Source organism: Lampris incognitus, chromosome 15 (assembly GCF_029633865.1).
Source record: "Lampris incognitus isolate fLamInc1 chromosome 15, fLamInc1.hap2, whole genome shotgun sequence".
In the NCBI taxonomy this organism is placed as follows: Eukaryota; Metazoa; Chordata; class Actinopteri; order Lampriformes; family Lampridae; genus Lampris; species Lampris incognitus.
The window spans coordinates 6,631,625-6,649,576 of record NC_079225.1 but is presented as its reverse complement, the minus strand read 5'-3'; the positions used below and the strand labels follow the sequence as shown (position 1 = coordinate 6,649,576).

The 17,952-nt window shown below is 42.9% G+C and overlaps 1 protein-coding gene across 1 annotated transcript in view; it reads left to right on the top strand.

Moving 5' to 3' along the window:
- Window positions 1-17,952, top strand: part of cad (carbamoyl-phosphate synthetase 2, aspartate transcarbamylase, and dihydroorotase) — a 141,585-nt gene that overhangs the window by 31,759 nt on the left and 91,874 nt on the right. Inside the window, exons 6-11 of the mRNA XM_056295188.1 lie at window positions 3,806-3,977; window positions 6,142-6,327; window positions 7,061-7,170; window positions 7,507-7,649; window positions 8,405-8,536; window positions 15,914-16,147. Coding sequence (XP_056151163.1) covers window positions 3,806-3,977; window positions 6,142-6,327; window positions 7,061-7,170; window positions 7,507-7,649; window positions 8,405-8,536; window positions 15,914-16,147 — 977 coding nt within the window. The remainder of the gene's footprint in view (window positions 1-3,805; window positions 3,978-6,141; window positions 6,328-7,060; window positions 7,171-7,506; window positions 7,650-8,404; window positions 8,537-15,913; window positions 16,148-17,952) is intronic.

Sequence of the window (17,952 nt, the reverse complement as noted above, 5' to 3'; positions counted from 1 at the left end):
ACCGAAGGCGGATGTTAGCGGGTTTTTGGCCAGGGTAAAAGGGGTATTAGAGGGTTGAAGCTGAAGGGAAGGTGGCGGTTGTGAATGGATTAGTTATGATTACGATTGTGTTTGTAATGAATGTGTTGGATGTGCCTGAGAGAGTGTTGAAGGAGGTAGAAAGAATGGTGAGTGAGTTCCTGTGGGATGGGAAGGGAGTTAGGCTAGCAAGGGAGGTGATGGAAAACGAGCATGAAGATGGTGGGTTGAAGTTAATCAATTTAGGGGTGAAAAAGAAAGCACTTAGGTGAAAATTATGGTTATATGTTTGAGAAACAAGAGAGATCATATATGGAAGATGTTTTTAAGAGAGGCAATTTATAAATGTGGAGGGTGTGTTGGGGTGGGGTGGAGTGTATATGCAGCTGAAGAAAGGCATGTTGAGTGAAGTGTCTGAGTTTTACAAGGAGGTGCTGGGAGCGTGGGGAGAGTTTGTGAGATGTGTGCAGTATGAATGAAAGAGTGTGAAGCAGGTGTGGGAACAACCAGTGTTTTTAAATCCGAACATCACATTTGAGGGAGAAACAGTCTACAGCAGGGTGACATGGAGAGCGGGTTTAGGAAGATAAGGGCTCTAGCATATGAATATGTACCAGGGTTTATGAGGGCACAGGTACTGGTAGATGAAGTGAGGGGCAGGGGTGATGAAATGAGGTTGGGAACGGCGGAGAGGATGATGGGAAAGATCAAGGGGGGGGTGCAGAGAGAATTGGTCAGTATGATTGAGAGAGAGTCTGTGTTAGATGAGGAAGGAGAGATAGAAATGTATGTAGGAGAAGGAGAGAGGAGAGTGAGTTTGATGAGTGAGAAAATGAGAGGGTTGTATAGATTGCTCTAGAAGTGAGAAGAGCAGCTGTGGAGAAAGTGTGGGAGAGGGTTATGAGTGAGATGGATGTAGGGGGGATATGGAGGAATCTGAGAGTGAAGTGGAACAGTGTGGAATGTGAGAACTTTGAATTTGTTGTTGTATAGTTACATTAGAGAAGAAGACTTTGTTAGTGGATTTGTGGAGGGGAGCACTGCTGTTGTGATTGGGGAGGGAGGGTGATGTTGGAGTTTGGTTGAATGGTGTGTGTGGAGTGGGATGTAGTGGGGATGGTGTGTGAGTATTTTTTGCTTGGTTTCTTTGATTTGGTGAGGGGGGGGGGTCTGTTGGCAATACCACAAGATTTAAAAAAGTGTTACAATGTCTGTTTAGAAAAAACGTGACGACTTTAGTTTTGGAGCACCAGTTGTGAAGAAACGGACTGAATTCCTTCAGTCAGCTGTGTTGAATTTAGGCTCTTGAAAGGAAAAAAAAGTGTTATGGAAAATAATGAAGCAATTAAGACACAATTTATTATTCTCTTGCCATGTATCATGATTTTACTCTTGCAATTACATATGTCCCCTGTGATGGCCTGGTGGCCTGTCCAGGGTGTCTCCCTGCCTGCCACCCAGTGAGTGCTGGGATAGGCTCCAGCATCCCCGTGACCCTGGCAGCAGGATAAGCGGTTTGGATAATGGATGGGCTTATATATGTGTATTTTGTTTTTGTTTTTTTTCCACATTCTGCATCCCTGGTTGAATGAGTGAACCTCTTTGTATGTTACCAAGTTTGCAAATAAAGTTTATAAAGAAGAAAAAAAGTCATCCCAGCCAGTCCATTCTTACAACAGATGAGTATCCAGCTTGGATAAACCCAACTCATGCCCACAAAGTCTGCCCGAATCCTGGGTGTCATGATTGATGACCAACTAACCATTAAAGTTCACGTGGCCTTGATTGCTTGTCGTGCTGATTTGCCCTGTACAACATCAGGAAAATTCATGGTTTCCTCCGATTGCTCTGGTTTTCTCCCACGGTCCAAAGACATGTAGGTGCAACAGCCGAGAAGCCCCTCTGCCTCGGTCCCAGGGCTTAGCAACTGATCATGCACCCACTGCCTTTGTGCCAGGTTGTGACTAGGGGCTGCCAGACTGAACTGTCCTTCCTCCGTCACTACTTCCTGATCATCACAGGACTTTGACCCAGGATATTAATGGGTTGATCCTTACGGGAGGACGCCTGCGCATGACAGCTTTTTACATGGGGAGGCTGATGCGCCTGCAGCCACCATGCGGTCCTTCGCAGGGGGTGGCCAGAGTTCAATGGCATGGAGAACCAAGACAATTGGGGACCACCTTCTGTTGCAGCCTTCATCCACCTTCACTGGCATTGTCACCTGAAGACATCTTTCGCCAGTTCCACTGTTGAGGTCTTTATTGGATCGCACTTCTTTTGGAACCTCCCCCTTTACCCAGCTGCCTTGGGTGAGCCTACCAGGAGCCAAGCTCCGGACGGCATAGCTCTTGGGCTCATTAGTACCCGCAAGCGTCTCCACCACAACAAGGTGGTGATCCAGTAGAAGCTCATCAACATACTCAGGTGGGTAAGAACAAAATTGGCCAGTGTGCATGTTTTCATGACTCCCACAGCATTTTAATTTCCTCTTATTACTTTGTGCAAGAACAAATGTAAGAGAAAAGTAAGAAAACATTCATGCATGAGGCGCATTATGTTTTGGTGATGGGCTATATTGGGTTTTCACCGAACGGCACCATCCTGATTGTGAACCACAGTGGTGGCAGCATAATGTTTCGGGGATATTTCTCATCTGTAGGGACTGGGGAACTTGTCAGGTTTGAAGGGAGGATGGATGGAGCCAAGTTGAGGAAGATTCTGGAGAAGAACCATATGAAGTCTGCAAAAAGTCTGAAAATGGGTTGAAAATTCATATTGTAACAGGACAATGACACAAAGCTACCAAAGAACATGGTGAATATTTTGGAGTGGCCAAGTCAAAGCCCCAACCTAAATCCCATTGAAAATCTTTGGAATGAGTTGAAGGTTGCTGTCCATTAGCGAAAACAGGCTAACCTCTCCCAGCTTAAACTGTTCTGCAAAGAGGAATTGGGGAAAATCTCCAAATTCAGCTGTACCAACCTTACGGAAAGCTGCCCTAAAAGAAGACTGGTAGCTGTTGTTGCTGTCAAAGGTGCTTCCACCAAGTATTGACTGTATAATTAAAAGTAATGAAGATTTTTTTTTCAAATTAAAATGATTTCAATGCATTTATATGGTATTTTGTTTAGTTTGGATCAGGGCAAAACAAGTTGCATTTAATTCCATGAAATTTACAGACCCTGACACAAAAAATGTAAAACCTTTGAAGGGGTGTGCATTCATTTTCTATCCACTGTAACTCCAGTTCTCAGATCCCTTAACTGGCTTCCAGTGAGTCACAGAATCAATTTAAAAATACTATTCATTGTGTATAAATGCCATAATGGTTCAGGGCAGAAATACATCATGGACCTGCTATTAGAATATGAACCCTCCAGATCTCTCAGGTTATCTTTGCTAATAGTTTGCAGGAAAAAAACCAAACATGGTGAGGCAGTGTTCCAATCATTATGCAGCTCACAATTGGAACAGACTACCTGAAGAGATTAGTTTTGCTCCTCATTTAAATCCACACTCAAAAGTTTGTTCACCACTGCATTTTACTAAATAATCACAAACTCTGTTTGATTATTATATTTTTATTATTCTTTGATTCATTTTTCAATTCTTTATCTTATTCTTTTAATATTCATCTTATTAATCTTCTAATGTCTTTTTATGCCTTAATGTCAAGCAAATTGAATTTCTTTTGTGTATGAAATGTGCTATGTAAATTTGCCTTGCCATGCCTAAATCACAGTTTGTGCAGGTATTTAGTGTTTTGTTTTTTTTCCCTCCCCAGAGTTTGATGGTTTGTTTGTCAGTAATGGCCCGGGAGATCCCAAGTTCTGTCAAGCCACCATAGACAATTTGAGAAAGGTGGTATGTGTTGAGCAGCCTAAACCTGTGTTTGGGATTTGCCTCGGACACCAGCTCCTCTCCTTAGTCATCGGGGCCAAGACCTACAAGATGAAGTGAGTACCAAACATCACTATCCACAAAGAAGCATTAACACGGAAAAATGTATCTAACTCTCTGAGCATCTCATTTCTACCCCCTTCGTTTTTTAAGGTTTTGGAAGCATCTGTCTATAATGTGTTTGTAAAATGATTTATCCCTATCCTTGGAAATTGTGTGTATTTTCCTAATTGGCACTAAAGTCAAAATCTTGGTCTTGTACTGTGGTAGCAATATTAATTCATGTAGAGAGCACCTCTTTGGTTTTCACTTGTTTCTGGCTTAACTTGCCAAGACGCAACAGACTTGTAACTGTTTTTATCCCAATGTGAGTTGTTCCTTCCAAAGCCTCCATATACTCTCTTTCTCTTGCTGATTCTGTGTCTCGTTCACACACACAAACAAATTCTTTGGGAGCATTGTAGTGTGAAATGTGGGTTTTTGCCACTGTCAGCAGTCAGGGCTCTCATTTGCAAGCAGTGGGCATCAAGAAGGTGTGAGATGAACAGGCAGCAATATAGTAATAATAATAAGGCTGTACATATACAAGCATTAATAGGGTTAAGTTGCTGTGTTCTGCTAAGACTCAAAACATGGTTACTTTAACAGTGCTTAGGTTGAAGGACATTGAGGACATTATTTCAAGTATGCAGTAGAAATGTTCCAGGTTGTCTAATTGGATTTTATCCAGTAGAAATGTTCTAGGGCAGGGGTGGGCAATCTTATCCAGAAAGGGCCAGTGTGGGTGAAGGTTTTTGTTCCAACCAAGCAATTACACGCCTGTGTCTCCTAATCAAGTTCCTCAGCAAAGAGTCTACTGGTTGATTAGTGGTTGGAACAAAAACCTTCACCCACACTGGCCCTTTCTTGATTAGATTGCCCACTCCTGTTCTAGGGTGTGCATCTGGATTTTATCCAGTAGACATGTTCTAGGCTGTGCATCTGGATTTTATCCAGTACAAATGTTCTAGGCTTTGCATCTGGATTTTATCCAGTAGAAATGTTCTAGGCTGTGCATCTTGATTTTTATCCAATAGAAATGTTCTAGGCTTTGCTTCTGGATTTTATCCAGTAGAAATGTTCTAGGCTGTGCATCTGGATTTTATCCAGTAGAAATGTTCTAGGCTTTGCTTCTGGATTTTATCCAGTAGAAATGTTCTAGGCTGTGCATCTTGATTTTATCCAGTAGAAATGTTCTAGACTTTGCATCTGGATTTTATCCAGTAGAAATGTTTTAGGCTGTGCATCTGGATTTTATCCAGTAGAAATGTTCTAGGCTGTGCATCTGGATTTTATCCAGTAGAAATGTTCTAGGCTGTGCATCTGGATTTTAAAATGTTCTAGGCTGTGCGTCTGGATTTTATCCAGTAGAAAAGTTCTAGGCTGTGCGTCTGGATTTTATCCAGTAGAAATGTTCGAGGCTGTGCATCTGGATTTTAAAAAGTTCTACGCTGTGCATTTGGATTTTCTCCAGTAGAAATGTTTTAGGCTGTGCATCTGGATTTTATCCAGTAGAAATGTGCTAGGCTTTGCGTCTGGATTTTATCCAGTAGAAATGTTCTAGGCTGTGCATCTGGATTTTATCCAATAGAAATGTTCGAGGCTGTGCATCTGAATTTTAAAATGTTCTAGGCTGCGCGTCTGGATTTTATCCAGTAGAAAAGTTCTAGGCGGTGCGTCTGGATTTTATCCAGTAGAAATGTTCTAGGCTGTGCATCTGGATTTTAAAATGTTCCAGGCTGTGCATCTGGATTTTATCCAGTAGAAATGTTCTAGGCTGTGCATCTGGATTTTAAAATGTTCTAGGCTGTGCGTCTGGATTTTATCCAGTAGAAATGTTCTAGGCTGTGCATCTGGATTTTCAGGGGGATTGTAGCTGCAGTTCACATGAGGACAGGACAAATCACAGGGCTTCTTGGGGAAATTAGTCACTCTTGGGTGTTTCAGTGCCAATTGTAATTGGTACAAATGTCTTTAAAAAGACTTTAAAGTCTCAAAATTCTGAAAGAACTCATACATTCATCCATGTCAATGAGATTAAACCATACTAAAACTGGATAAGCCTGCTAGATTGTAAATATGTGATGCACAGTTAGTGGTATTTTCCCCAAACGTACTTGATACTGTAAGACGTAGGAGAATCATCTGAATGTCATAATTATGATACATTTTGTTTCTGAGGTATGGCAACCGTGGCCACAATCAGCCTTGCATACACAAAGGAACAGAGCGCTGCTTCATCACCAGTCAGAACCATGGTTTTGCTGTGGATCCCCAGAGCTTGCCTCAGGACTGGGGTGTCCTCTTCACTAATGCTAACGACGAAACCAACGAGGGTATTGTACACAACACAAAGCCCCTGTTCAGGTAAAAGGCATATTTGCGCAAGCACACACACAAGCACATATCTGACTTAGGACAGGCATGGACTTGTATGGACTTGCTATAATACATTTGACAATTCTGGCTCATTTGTTTTTTTCTACAGTTCGTCAGTTAGCAGTCACTTTTATTCAACACGACTTACAAGAGAGTCAGCAATCAGAAGACATATGCATCTGTCAGCTAGTGTTTGGCAATATGAAATATCACAATCATATTACATTTTACACAATATTGATATATAGCACAACATCTGGTTACATGATGCTAAAATAGCATGTTTAAGTATCCATCTGAGGTTCACATTAATTTATTTGGTAATGTCAAACCAGGGCTATTTTTAAATAACTCCCTTAAATATGTCAAAATGCACAATAGGTACATCACCACCAGTGATCTGAGTAATAGACAGGAGTTCAGTTCACAAGGTAAGCTAGACAATGCCCATATCTGTGTAGCCATCATGCTGAGAGACTTTCTGGGGATGAAGGTCAGACTGGGAAAGGAGTGTTTGTAGGTCCTTGAAGAATGAAGTAGGCAATTCTGTAGCTCTGATGGAAGATGGGAGTTAATTGTACCATTTTGGGGGCCAGATATTTTTGATATGTCACGTTTTTTGTGTTGTCACTGCACGGTCTGTTAAGTCGGCCAATGTGGGCAGAATATCTGCTACATGGAGATATGCGCCACAAAAGCAAACTTTCATGTCTTCCCTCAGTGTTCAGTTCCACCCAGAACACAAGGCCGGACCCACAGATCTGGTCAACCTGTTTGATGTCTTCCTGGACTGCGTCAAAGACCACAAAGAGGGCAAAAGAGGCAAATCTGGTAAGGACCGAGTTGATGAATTGTGCCACATGTGTCTTAAGTGGTACATCAGGTTTTAATATCTTCATAATACTGTACTGATGACATTTCCAGGAAACCACTTTACAGCCACTAATAACAGGTGTTTGAAGAAGATCCACACCCATTGTGCCTACCACAGTATGATGGAATGATTGCCCCTGACAAATGAAATGCTGTGACATATTTGTGGCCATGGCCATTCATTGAACAAAAGAAAAACCGAGGGAAAGGGTTTGTCAGGCTGTTGAATGAAAAATGCAAGATAACTCAGTGTCACGTGATGCATCTTTTTGTGTCCTCCCCTTTCACCTTTAGTCAAACAGCGTCTGACCCACCTCTTCACCTTGCCTGGTTCTCCGAAGCCTGATGAGTTTGTCCGGCCTACAAAAGTTCTCATCCTGGGGTCTGGGGGCCTATCCATTGGTCAGGCTGGGGAATTTGACTACTCTGGCTCCCAGGTTTTTCAATGATTATATACCTGTGTAACTATAGCACATTTATAAGGTTGTCCTTTCATTTCGCACAAGTAGCTTTTCTGTTGCTTGTGTCAGCTTATTGGTCAAGCCTGAAAAATGGAGACAGGTTTTTTAGGATGTCTATATATATATATATATTATGTGTGTGTGTGTGTGTGTGTGTGTGTGTGTGTGTGTGTGTGTGTGTGTGTATATGTATGTATATATATATGTGTGTATGTGTATATATATAATATACATAATACACACACATACACATATATATTATATGTATGCGTGTGTGTATGTATATATATGTATATATATATGTGTGTGTGTGTATATATATAATACACACACACACACACACACACACACACACACACACACATATATATATATATATATATTCCACTCCTCATTTGTCGAGCACTCACAACACCATTGACGGTTTCGAAAAAAACGCTATATATATAGTATATATATATATAAATGCAATTTGATTGAGTGATGTCAAAGAAAGGTGAATCAGTTCATCTGGACACAGCGTTTACTGAGACAGAGACATTTCACCAGTCATCTAAGTGACCTCTTCAGTCTGACTTGAGACATTGTGTCAAGATGAACTGATTCATCCTTCTGTGATTTTCTTACCTGGGTTATTGAGCATGCATCAAAACGTTTTCTAGGATGGTTTGTTAATATGTAATTAGGTCAGTTGGTTAGTTTTACAAGTAACATTTATTCTTTTTCTCAAGGCTATCAAGGCTCTGAAAGAGGAGAATATCCAGACAGTTCTGATCAACCCCAATATTGCCACTGTCCAGACTTCCAAGGGCCTGGCTGATAAAGTGTACTTCCTGCCTATCACACCGGAGTATGTGACTCAGGTGACGATGGACTTTATTTTCTGTTATTCTGTTCCTATGTTTGAAAGGGACAGTGCAGTTTACCATACTTACAGTTCCTTTTCCACAATAGTAAACTGACATGCTGGACATAAAGCTGATAGCAAATGCTAGTTTCCTGCTCTTGTTCCTAGATACGCTTTTAAAACAGTAAGTACTTCAAATATTATTTCATAGAAATAAGTAAATTATATTTTCCATATACAGAAAATTTAAATTCACAACACAAAATACATTTGACAAAATAGTCATTCTAACAAAGAAGTGCTCCTGCAGCTATCATTATATTCCTCATCTCATCACATGCTGCCGTCTAATCACATCTAATCGCATGCTGCCGTCTAATCACATCTCATCACATGTTGCTGTCTCATCACATCTAATCACATGCTGCCGTCTAATCACATCTCATCACATGCTGCCGTCTAATCACATCTCATCACATGCTGCCGTCTCATCACATCTCATCACATGCTGCCGTCTAATCACATCTCATCACATGCTGCCGTCTAATCACATCTCATCACATCTCATCACATGCTGCCGTCTAATCACATCTCATCACATGCTGCCGTCTAATCACATCTCATCACATGCTGCCGTCTAATTAATCACATCTCATCACATGCTGCCGTCTAATCACATCTCATCACGTTGCTGTCTCATCACATCTAATCACATGCTGCCGTCTAATCACATCTCATCACATGCTGCCGTCTAATCACATCTCATCACATGCTGCCGTCTAATCACATCTCATCACATGCTGCCGTCTAATCACATCTCATCACTTCTCATCACATGCTGCTGTCCATGCTCAGCAGTAAAACCCACAGAACGGAAGTAACATTTGTTAGCTAAAGGTGATTACAGTTCTGATTGACTGTTAAACAGCACTCATCTTTTGTGATAAAACATGTTAAGTCATCAGTTAATTTGTTGGAGTTGGTAAAGTATTCCGGAGTCAACGAGGCTTTTATTGAAAAAGCTGATTGTCAAAGTGTAATTTTACAGTGAGCTACCTTGGAGTTGTCATTTGCTGTGCTTCTGGTAGATGTAGTCATGGTTTCTGTTAATAAATCTTGATAAAACCCCTGCAGCTAGACTGTCAAGATATTTCAAAGCTAACTGGAAATTGGATGATTCAGCAAAACTTTAAAAACTAAGCAAGTTATACGTGATGCTATTATGGTGTTATTATCCTATGTTTAGCAACGACAGTCATTATCAGAGCTATTGATGTCAATTGATAACAACCGTCGCTGCTAAACATCGGAACACAAAAGAGCCATTGACATCTATAGCTCTAATAATGACTCCAAAGAGGCTAAATATCTGAGTTTCATCACCAGCCAGTCAGACTAGCTTGGTCTAGTCAGAAAGGCACGAACTGAGGAAGCCTCTTGGACGAGAGGTGAAACGTCTTCACGGATATATACCAAGTCCAGTTGCACTTGATTCAACTCCTTTGGAAAACCATGACCTGGATGAATGAGAACATTCACATACATCTTACCCTGCATGTTCTCTGCTGTCATGTCTCAGGTTATAAAGAACATGTTCTTACCCTCCATGTTCCCTGCTGTCATCTCTCAGGTTATAAAGAACATGTTCTTACCCTCCATGTTCCCTGCTGTCATCTCTCAGGTTATAAAGAACATGTTCTTACCCTGCATGTTCCCTGCCGTCATCTCTCAGGTTATAAAGAACATGTTCTTACCCTGCATGTTCCCTGCTGTCATCTCTCAGGTTATAAAGAACATGTTCTTACCCTCCATGTTCCCTGCTGTCATGTCTCAGGTTATAAAGAACATGTTCTTACCCTCCATGTTCCCTGCTGTCATGTCTCAGGTTATAAAGAACATGTTCTTACCCTGCATGTTCCCTGCTGTCATCTCTCAGGTTATAAAGAACATGTTCTTACCCTCCATGTTCCCTGCTGTCATCTCTCAGGTTATAAAGAACATGTTCTTACCCTCCATGTTCCCTGCTGTCATCTCTCAGGTTATAAAGAACATGTTCTTACCCTCCATGTTCCCTGCTGTCATCTCTCAGGTTATAAAGAACATGTTCTTACCCTCCATGTTCCCTGCTGTCATCTCTCAGGTTATAAAGAACATGTTCTTACCCTCCATGTTCCCTGCTGTCATCTCTCAGGTCATAAAGAACATGTTCTTACCCTGCATGTTCCCTGCTGTCATGTCTCAGGTTATAAAGAACATGTTCTTACCCTCCATGTTCCCTGCTGTCATCTCTCAGGTTATAAAGAACATGTTCTTACCCACCATGTTCCCTGCTGTCATCTCTCAGGTTATAAAGAACATGTTCTTACCCTCCATGTTCCCTGCTGTCATCTCTCAGGTTATAAAGAACATGTTCTTACCCTCCATGTTCCCTGCTGTCATCTCTCAGGTTATAAAGAACATGTTCTTACCCTCCATGTTCCCTGCTGTCATCTCTCAGGTTATAAAGAACATGTTCTTACCCTCCATGTTCCCTGCTGTCATCTCTCAGGTTATAAAGAACATGTTCTTACCCTCCATGTTCCCTGCTGTCATCTCTCAGGTCATAAAGAACATGTTCTTACCCTGCATGTTCCCTGCTGTCATGTCTCAGGTTATAAAGAACATGTTCTTACCCTCCATGTTCCCTGCTGTCATCTCTCAGGTTATAAAGAACATGTTCTTACCCTCCATGTTCCCTGCTGTCATCTCTCAGGTTACAAAGAACATGTTCTTACCCTGCATGTTCCCTGCTGTCATGTCTCAGGTTATAAAGAACATGTTCTTACCCTCCATGTTCCCTGCTGTCATCTCTCAGGTTATAAAGAACATGTTCTTACCCTGCATGTTCCCTGCTGTCATGTCTCAGGTTATAAAGAACATGTTCTTACCCTGCATGTTCCCTGCTGTCATCTCTCAGGTTATAAAGAACATGTTCTTACCCTCCATGTTCCCTGCTGTCATCTCTCAGGTTATAAAGAACATGTTCTTACCCTGCATGTTCCCTGCTGTCATCTCTCAGGTTATAAAGAACATGTTCTTACCCTCCATGTTCCCTGCTGTCATCTCTCAGGTTATAAAGAACATGTTCTTACCCTCCATGTTCCCTGCTGTCATCTCTCAGGTTATAAAGAACATGTTCTTACCCTCCATGTTCCCTGCTGTCATGTCTCAGGTTATAAAGAACATGTTCTTACCCTCCATGTTCCCTGCTGTCATCTCTCAGGTTATAAAGAACATGTTCTTACCCTGCATGTTCCCTGCTGTCATCTCTCAGGTTATAAAGAACATGTTCTTACCCTGCATGTTCCCTGCCGTCATCTCTCAGGTTATAAAGAACATGTTCTTACCCTCCATGTTCCCTGCTGTCATCTCTCAGGTTATAAAGAACATGTTCTTACCCTCCATGTTCCCTGCTGTCATCTCTCAGGTTATAAAGAACATGTTCTTACCCTGCATGTTCCCTGCCGTCATCTCTCAGGTTATAAAGAACATGTTCTTACCCTCCATGTTCCCTGCTGTCATGTCTCAGGTTATAAAGAACATGTTCTTACCCTCCATGTTCCCTGCTGTCATCTCTCAGGTTATAAAGAACATGTTCTTACCCTGCATGTTCCCTGCTGTCATGTCTCAGGTTATAAAGAACATGTTCTTACCCTCCATGTTCCCTGCCGTCATCTCTCAGGTTATAAAGAACATGTTCTTACCCTCCATGTTCCCTGCTGTCATCTCTCAGGTTATAAAGAACATGTTCTTACCCTGCATGTTCCCTGCTGTCATCTCTCAGGTTATAAAGAACATGTTCTTACCCTGCATGTTCCCTGCTGTCATGTCTCAGGTTATAAAGAACATGTTCTTACCCTCCATGTTCCCTGCTGTCATCTCTCAGGTTATAAAGAACATGTTCTTACCCTGCATGTTCCCTGCTGTCATCTCTCAGGTTATAAAGAACATGTTCTTACCCTGCATGTTCCCTGCTGTCATGTCTCAGGTTATAAAGAACATGTTCTTACCCTCCATGTTCCCTGCCGTCATCTCTCAGGTTATAAAGAACATGTTCTTACCCTCCATGTTCCCTGCTGTCATCTCTCAGGTTATAAAGAACATGTTCTTACCCTGCATGTTCCCTGCTGTCATCTCTCAGGTTATAAAGAACATGTTCTTACCCTGCATGTTCCCTGCTGTCATCTCTCAGGTTATAAAGAACATGTTCTTACCCTCCATGTTCCCTGCTGTCATGTCTCAGGTTATAAAGAACATGTTCTTACCCTGCATGTTCCCTGCCGTCATCTCTCAGGTTATAAAGAACATGTTCTTACCCTGCATGTTCCCTGCTGTCATCTCTCAGGTTATAAAGAACATGTTCTTACCCTCCATGTTCCCTGCTGTCATCTCTCAGGTTATAAAGAACATGTTCTTACCCTCCATGTTCCCTGCTGTCATGTCTCAGGTTATAAAGAACATGTTCTTACCCTCCATGTTCCCTGCTGTCATGTCTCAGGTTATAAAGAACATGTTCTTACCCTCCATGTTCCCTGCTGTCATCTCTCAGGTTATAAAGAACATGTTCTTACCCTCCATGTTCCCTGCTGTCATCTCTCAGGTTATAAAGAACATGTTCTTACCCTCCATGTTCTCTGCCGTCATCTATCAGGTCATAAAGAACATGTTCTTACCCTGCATGTTCCCTGCTGTCATGTCTCAGGTTATAAAGAACATGTTCTTACCCTGCATGTTCCCTGCTGTCATCTCTCAGGTTATAAAGAACATGTTCTTACCCTGCATGTTCCCTGCTGTCATGTGTCAGGTTATAAAGAACATGTTCTTACCCTGCATGTTCCCTGCTGTCATGTCTCAGGTTATAAAGAACATGTTCTTACCCTGCATGTTCCCTGCTGTCATGTCTCAGGTTATAAAGAACATGTTCTTACCCTCCATGTTCCCTGCTGTCATCTCTCAGGTTATAAAGAACATGTTCTTACCCTGCATGTTCCCTGCTGTCATCTCTCAGGTTATAAAGAACATGTTCTTACCCTCCATGTTCCCTGCTGTCATCTCTCAGGTTATAAAGAACATGTTCTTACCCACCATGTTCCCTGCTGTCATCTCTCAGGTTATAAAGAACATGTTCTTACCCTCCATGTTCCCTGCTGTCATCTCTCAGGTTATAAAGAACATGTTCTTACCCTGCATGTTCCCTGCTGTCATGTCTCAGGTTATAAAGAACATGTTCTTACCCTGCATGTTCCCTGCTGTCATCTCTCAGGTTATAAAGAACATGTTCTTACCCTCCATGTTCCCTGCTGTCATCTCTCAGGTTATAAAGAACATGTTCTTACCCTCCATGTTCCCTGCCGTCATCTCTCAGGTTATAAAGAACATGTTCTTACCCTCCATGTTCCCTGCTGTCATGTCTCAGGTTATAAAGAACATGTTCTTACCCTCCATGTTCCCTGCTGTCATCTCTCAGGTTATAAAGAACATGTTCTTACCCTGCATGTTCCCTGCTGTCATCTCTCAGGTTATAAAGAACATGTTCTTACCCTCCATGTTCCCTGCTGTCATCTCTCAGGTTATAAAGAACATGTTCTTACCCTCCATGTTCCCTGCTGTCATCTCTCAGGTTATAAAGAACATGTTCTTACCCTCCATGTTCCCTGCTGTCATCTCTCAGGTTATAAAGAACATGTTCTTACCCTGCATGTTCCCTGCTGTCATGTCTCAGGTTATAAAGAACATGTTCTTACCCTCCATGTTCCCTGCTGTCATCTCTCAGGTTATAAAGAACATGTTCTTACCCTGCATGTTCCCTGCTGTCATCTCTCAGGTTATAAAGAACATGTTCTTACCCTCCATGTTCCCTGCTGTCATCTCTCAGGTTATAAAGAACATGTTCTTACCCTGCATGTTCCCTGCTGTCATGTCTCAGGTTATAAAGAACATGTTCTTACCCTCCATGTTCCCTGCTGTCATGTCTCAGGTTATAAAGAACATGTTCTTACCCTCCATGTTCCCTGCCGTCATGTCTCAGGTTATAAAGAACATGTTCTTACCCTCCATGTTCCCTGCTGTCATCACACAGGTTATAAAGAACATGTTCTTACCCTCCATGTTCCCTGCCGTCATCTCTCAGGTTATAAAGAACATGTTCTTACCCTCCATGTTCCCTGCTGTCATCTCTCAGGTTATAAAGAACATGTTCTTACCCTCCATGTTCCCTGCTGTCATCTCTCAGGTTATAAAGAACATGTTCTTACCCTCCATGTTCCCTGCTGTCATGTCTCAGGTTATAAAGAACATGTTCTTACCCTCCATGTTCCCTGCTGTCATGTCTCAGGTTATAAAGAACATGTTCTTACCCTCCATGTTCCCTGCTGTCATCTCTCAGGTTATAAAGAACATGTTCTTACCCTCCATGTTCCCTGCTGTCATGTCTCAGGTTATAAAGAACATGTTCTTACCCTCCATGTTCCCTGCTGTCATCTCTCAGGTTATAAAGAACATGTTCTTACCCTGCATGTTCCCTGCCGTCATCTCTCAGGTTATAAAGAACATGTTCTTACCCTCCATGTTCCCTGCTGTCATCTCTCAGGTTATAAAGAACATGTTCTTACCCTCCATGTTCCCTGCTGTCATCTCTCAGGTTATAAAGAACATGTTCTTACCCTGCATGTTCCCTGCCGTCATGTCTCAGGTTATAAAGAACATGTTCTTACCCTGCATGTTCCCTGCTGTCATCTCTCAGGTTATAAAGAACATGTTCTTACCCTCCATGTTCCCTGCTGTCATCTCTCAGGTTATAAAGAACATGTTCTTACCCTCCATGTTCCCTGCTGTCATGTCTCAGGTTATAAAGAACATGTTCTTACCCTGCATGTTCCCTGCTGTCATCTCTCAGGTTATAAAGAACATGTTCTTACCCTCCATGTTCCCTGCTGTCATCTCTCAGGTTATAAAGAACATGTTCTTACCCTCCATGTTCCCTGCTGTCATCTCTCAGGTTATAAAGAACATGTTCTTACCCTCCATGTTCCCTGCTGTCATGTCTCAGGTTATAAAGAACATGTTCTTACCCTCCATGTTCCCTGCTGTCATCACACAGGTTATAAAGAACATGTTCTTACCCTCCATGTTCCCTGCTGTCATGTCTCAGGTTATAAAGAACATGTTCTTACCCTCCATGTTCCCTGCTGTCATCTCTCAGGTTATAAAGAACATGTTCTTACCCTCCATGTTCCCTGCCGTCATCTCTCAGGTTATAAAGAACATGTTCTTACCCTGCATGTTCCCTGCTGTCATCTCTCAGGTTATAAAGAACATGTTCTTACCCTCCATGTTCCCTGCTGTCATCACACAGGTTATAAAGAATGAGCGTCCGGATGGTGTGTTATTGACATTTGGGGGCCAGACGGCTCTTAACTGTGGCGTGGAGTTGACCAAGCTGGGCGTCCTGGAGAAGTATAACGTGCGTGTCCTGGGCACACCTGTAGCATCCATCGAGATGACGGAGGACAGAAAGATCTTTGTGGAAAAAATGGAGGAGATCAACGAGCATGTGGCTCCGAGTGAGGCAGCGTTATCTGTGGAGCAGGTGAGTTTCTTTACATACACACATTACGTCCCTTCTCCATGAGTCCTGCTAGGTAAACAAGCCCAGCATCTGGACAGACCAGTAGTGTAGGCAGCTGATGAGGTGGTGAAATAAACACGCTATACATAACTTTTTGTAGCTTTTATTAAACATGTCTTTTATAATCAGGACGAGCACAAGATGTGATATTTGCCAGTTCACCCTGTAGCGGGGGGCTGGTGAGGTTTGATAAGGTTTGATAAGGTTTATTAAGATTTGGTGAGGTTTGGTAAGGTTTGGTAAGATTTGATAAGGTTTGGTGAGGTTTGGTAAGGTTTCATAAAGTTTGGTGAGGTTTCATAAGGTTTGGTAACTTTTGGTGAGGTTTGGTAAGGTTTGATAAGGTCTGCCAGTCACTCATCCTGTGCATCCAACTGATAGGGATGTAGTGGCAAAGCAACGCAGCTGAACAGACATAATTGAACTATTGACTAACCATCTGCCTGACTGACTGTCTGACCTGACTGACTGACTGTCTGACCTGAATAACTGGTCTCTGCCCTGCTGTCATAACACAAACTAAACCCCAGGGTAAGTCAAAGCAGAAAGCAGTATACAGCTCAGATAGATTCACTATTCTTGAAGCTGAACGTCATTAAAACATGCCAGGCATCATTTAAACGGTATAAACAGAAAGGTCATTGTATATAAACAGAAAGGTCATTGTATAAACTGTAGAAACAGAAAGGTCATTGTATATAAACAGAAAGGTCATTGTATAAACTAGAAACAGAAAGGTCATTGTATATAAACCGAAAGGTCATTGTATAAACTGTAGAAACAGAAAGGTCATTGTATATAAACAGAATGGTCATTGTTTAAACTGTAGAAACAGAAAGGTCATTGTATATTAACAGAAAGGTCATTGTAGAAACTGTAGAAACAGAAAGGTCATTGTATATAAACAGGTCATTGTATAAACGAGGAAGAGACCCAGGAGCTCCCGGTCGAAGGTGCTGTACTTCCGCTCGTTGTCCTTACGCTGTTTGCTAAAGAAGGCAAGGGACTGCCAGGCGCCGCCCACCCACTGCTCGCACACCGCCCCGACCGCATAGTCAGAGGCGTCGGTCGTGAGGGCAGTCGGGGCAGTGGGGGACGGGTGCGCCAGCAGAGCGGCATTGGCCAGCGCAGCCTTGGCGTCATCGAAAGCTTCGTCCATCCCCGGGGACCAGTCTACCTCGCCCTTGGCTTCCTTGCCCCGCAGGGCCTCGTACAAGGGCCGCATGCGGTGAGCTGCGTGGGGAATGAACCTGTTATAAAAGTTCACCATGCCCAAGAACTCCTGCAGGGACTTCACAGTGCGGGGGCGTGGAAAACTGGGGACGGCGTCCACTCTGGCAGGAAGCGGAACGGCTCCTTGCTGGGAGATGTGGAGGCCGAGGACTATGAGTCCATGCGCACTCAGCCGCTCGAACAACCGCCGGAGCTGCGTCAGGTGCTCCTCCGCGGATGCGCTGGCCACGAGAATGTCATCCAAGTAAACAAACAAGAACGGCATATCCCGTAGCACAGAGTCCATCAGCCGCTGGAACGTCTGCGCTGCCCCCTTGAGACCGAAGGGCATCCGTAGGAACTCGAAGAGTCCACATGGCGTGATGACCGCTGTCTTGGGCACGTCCCGAGGGTGGGCCGGTACCTGGTGGTAGCCCCGCACCAAATCTACTTTGGAAGAGATGGTGGCCCCCGCCAGGTGGGCGGAGAAGTCCTGTATGTGCGGGACGGGGTACCGGTCAGGGGTTGTGGCGTTGTTCAGGCGACGAAAATCG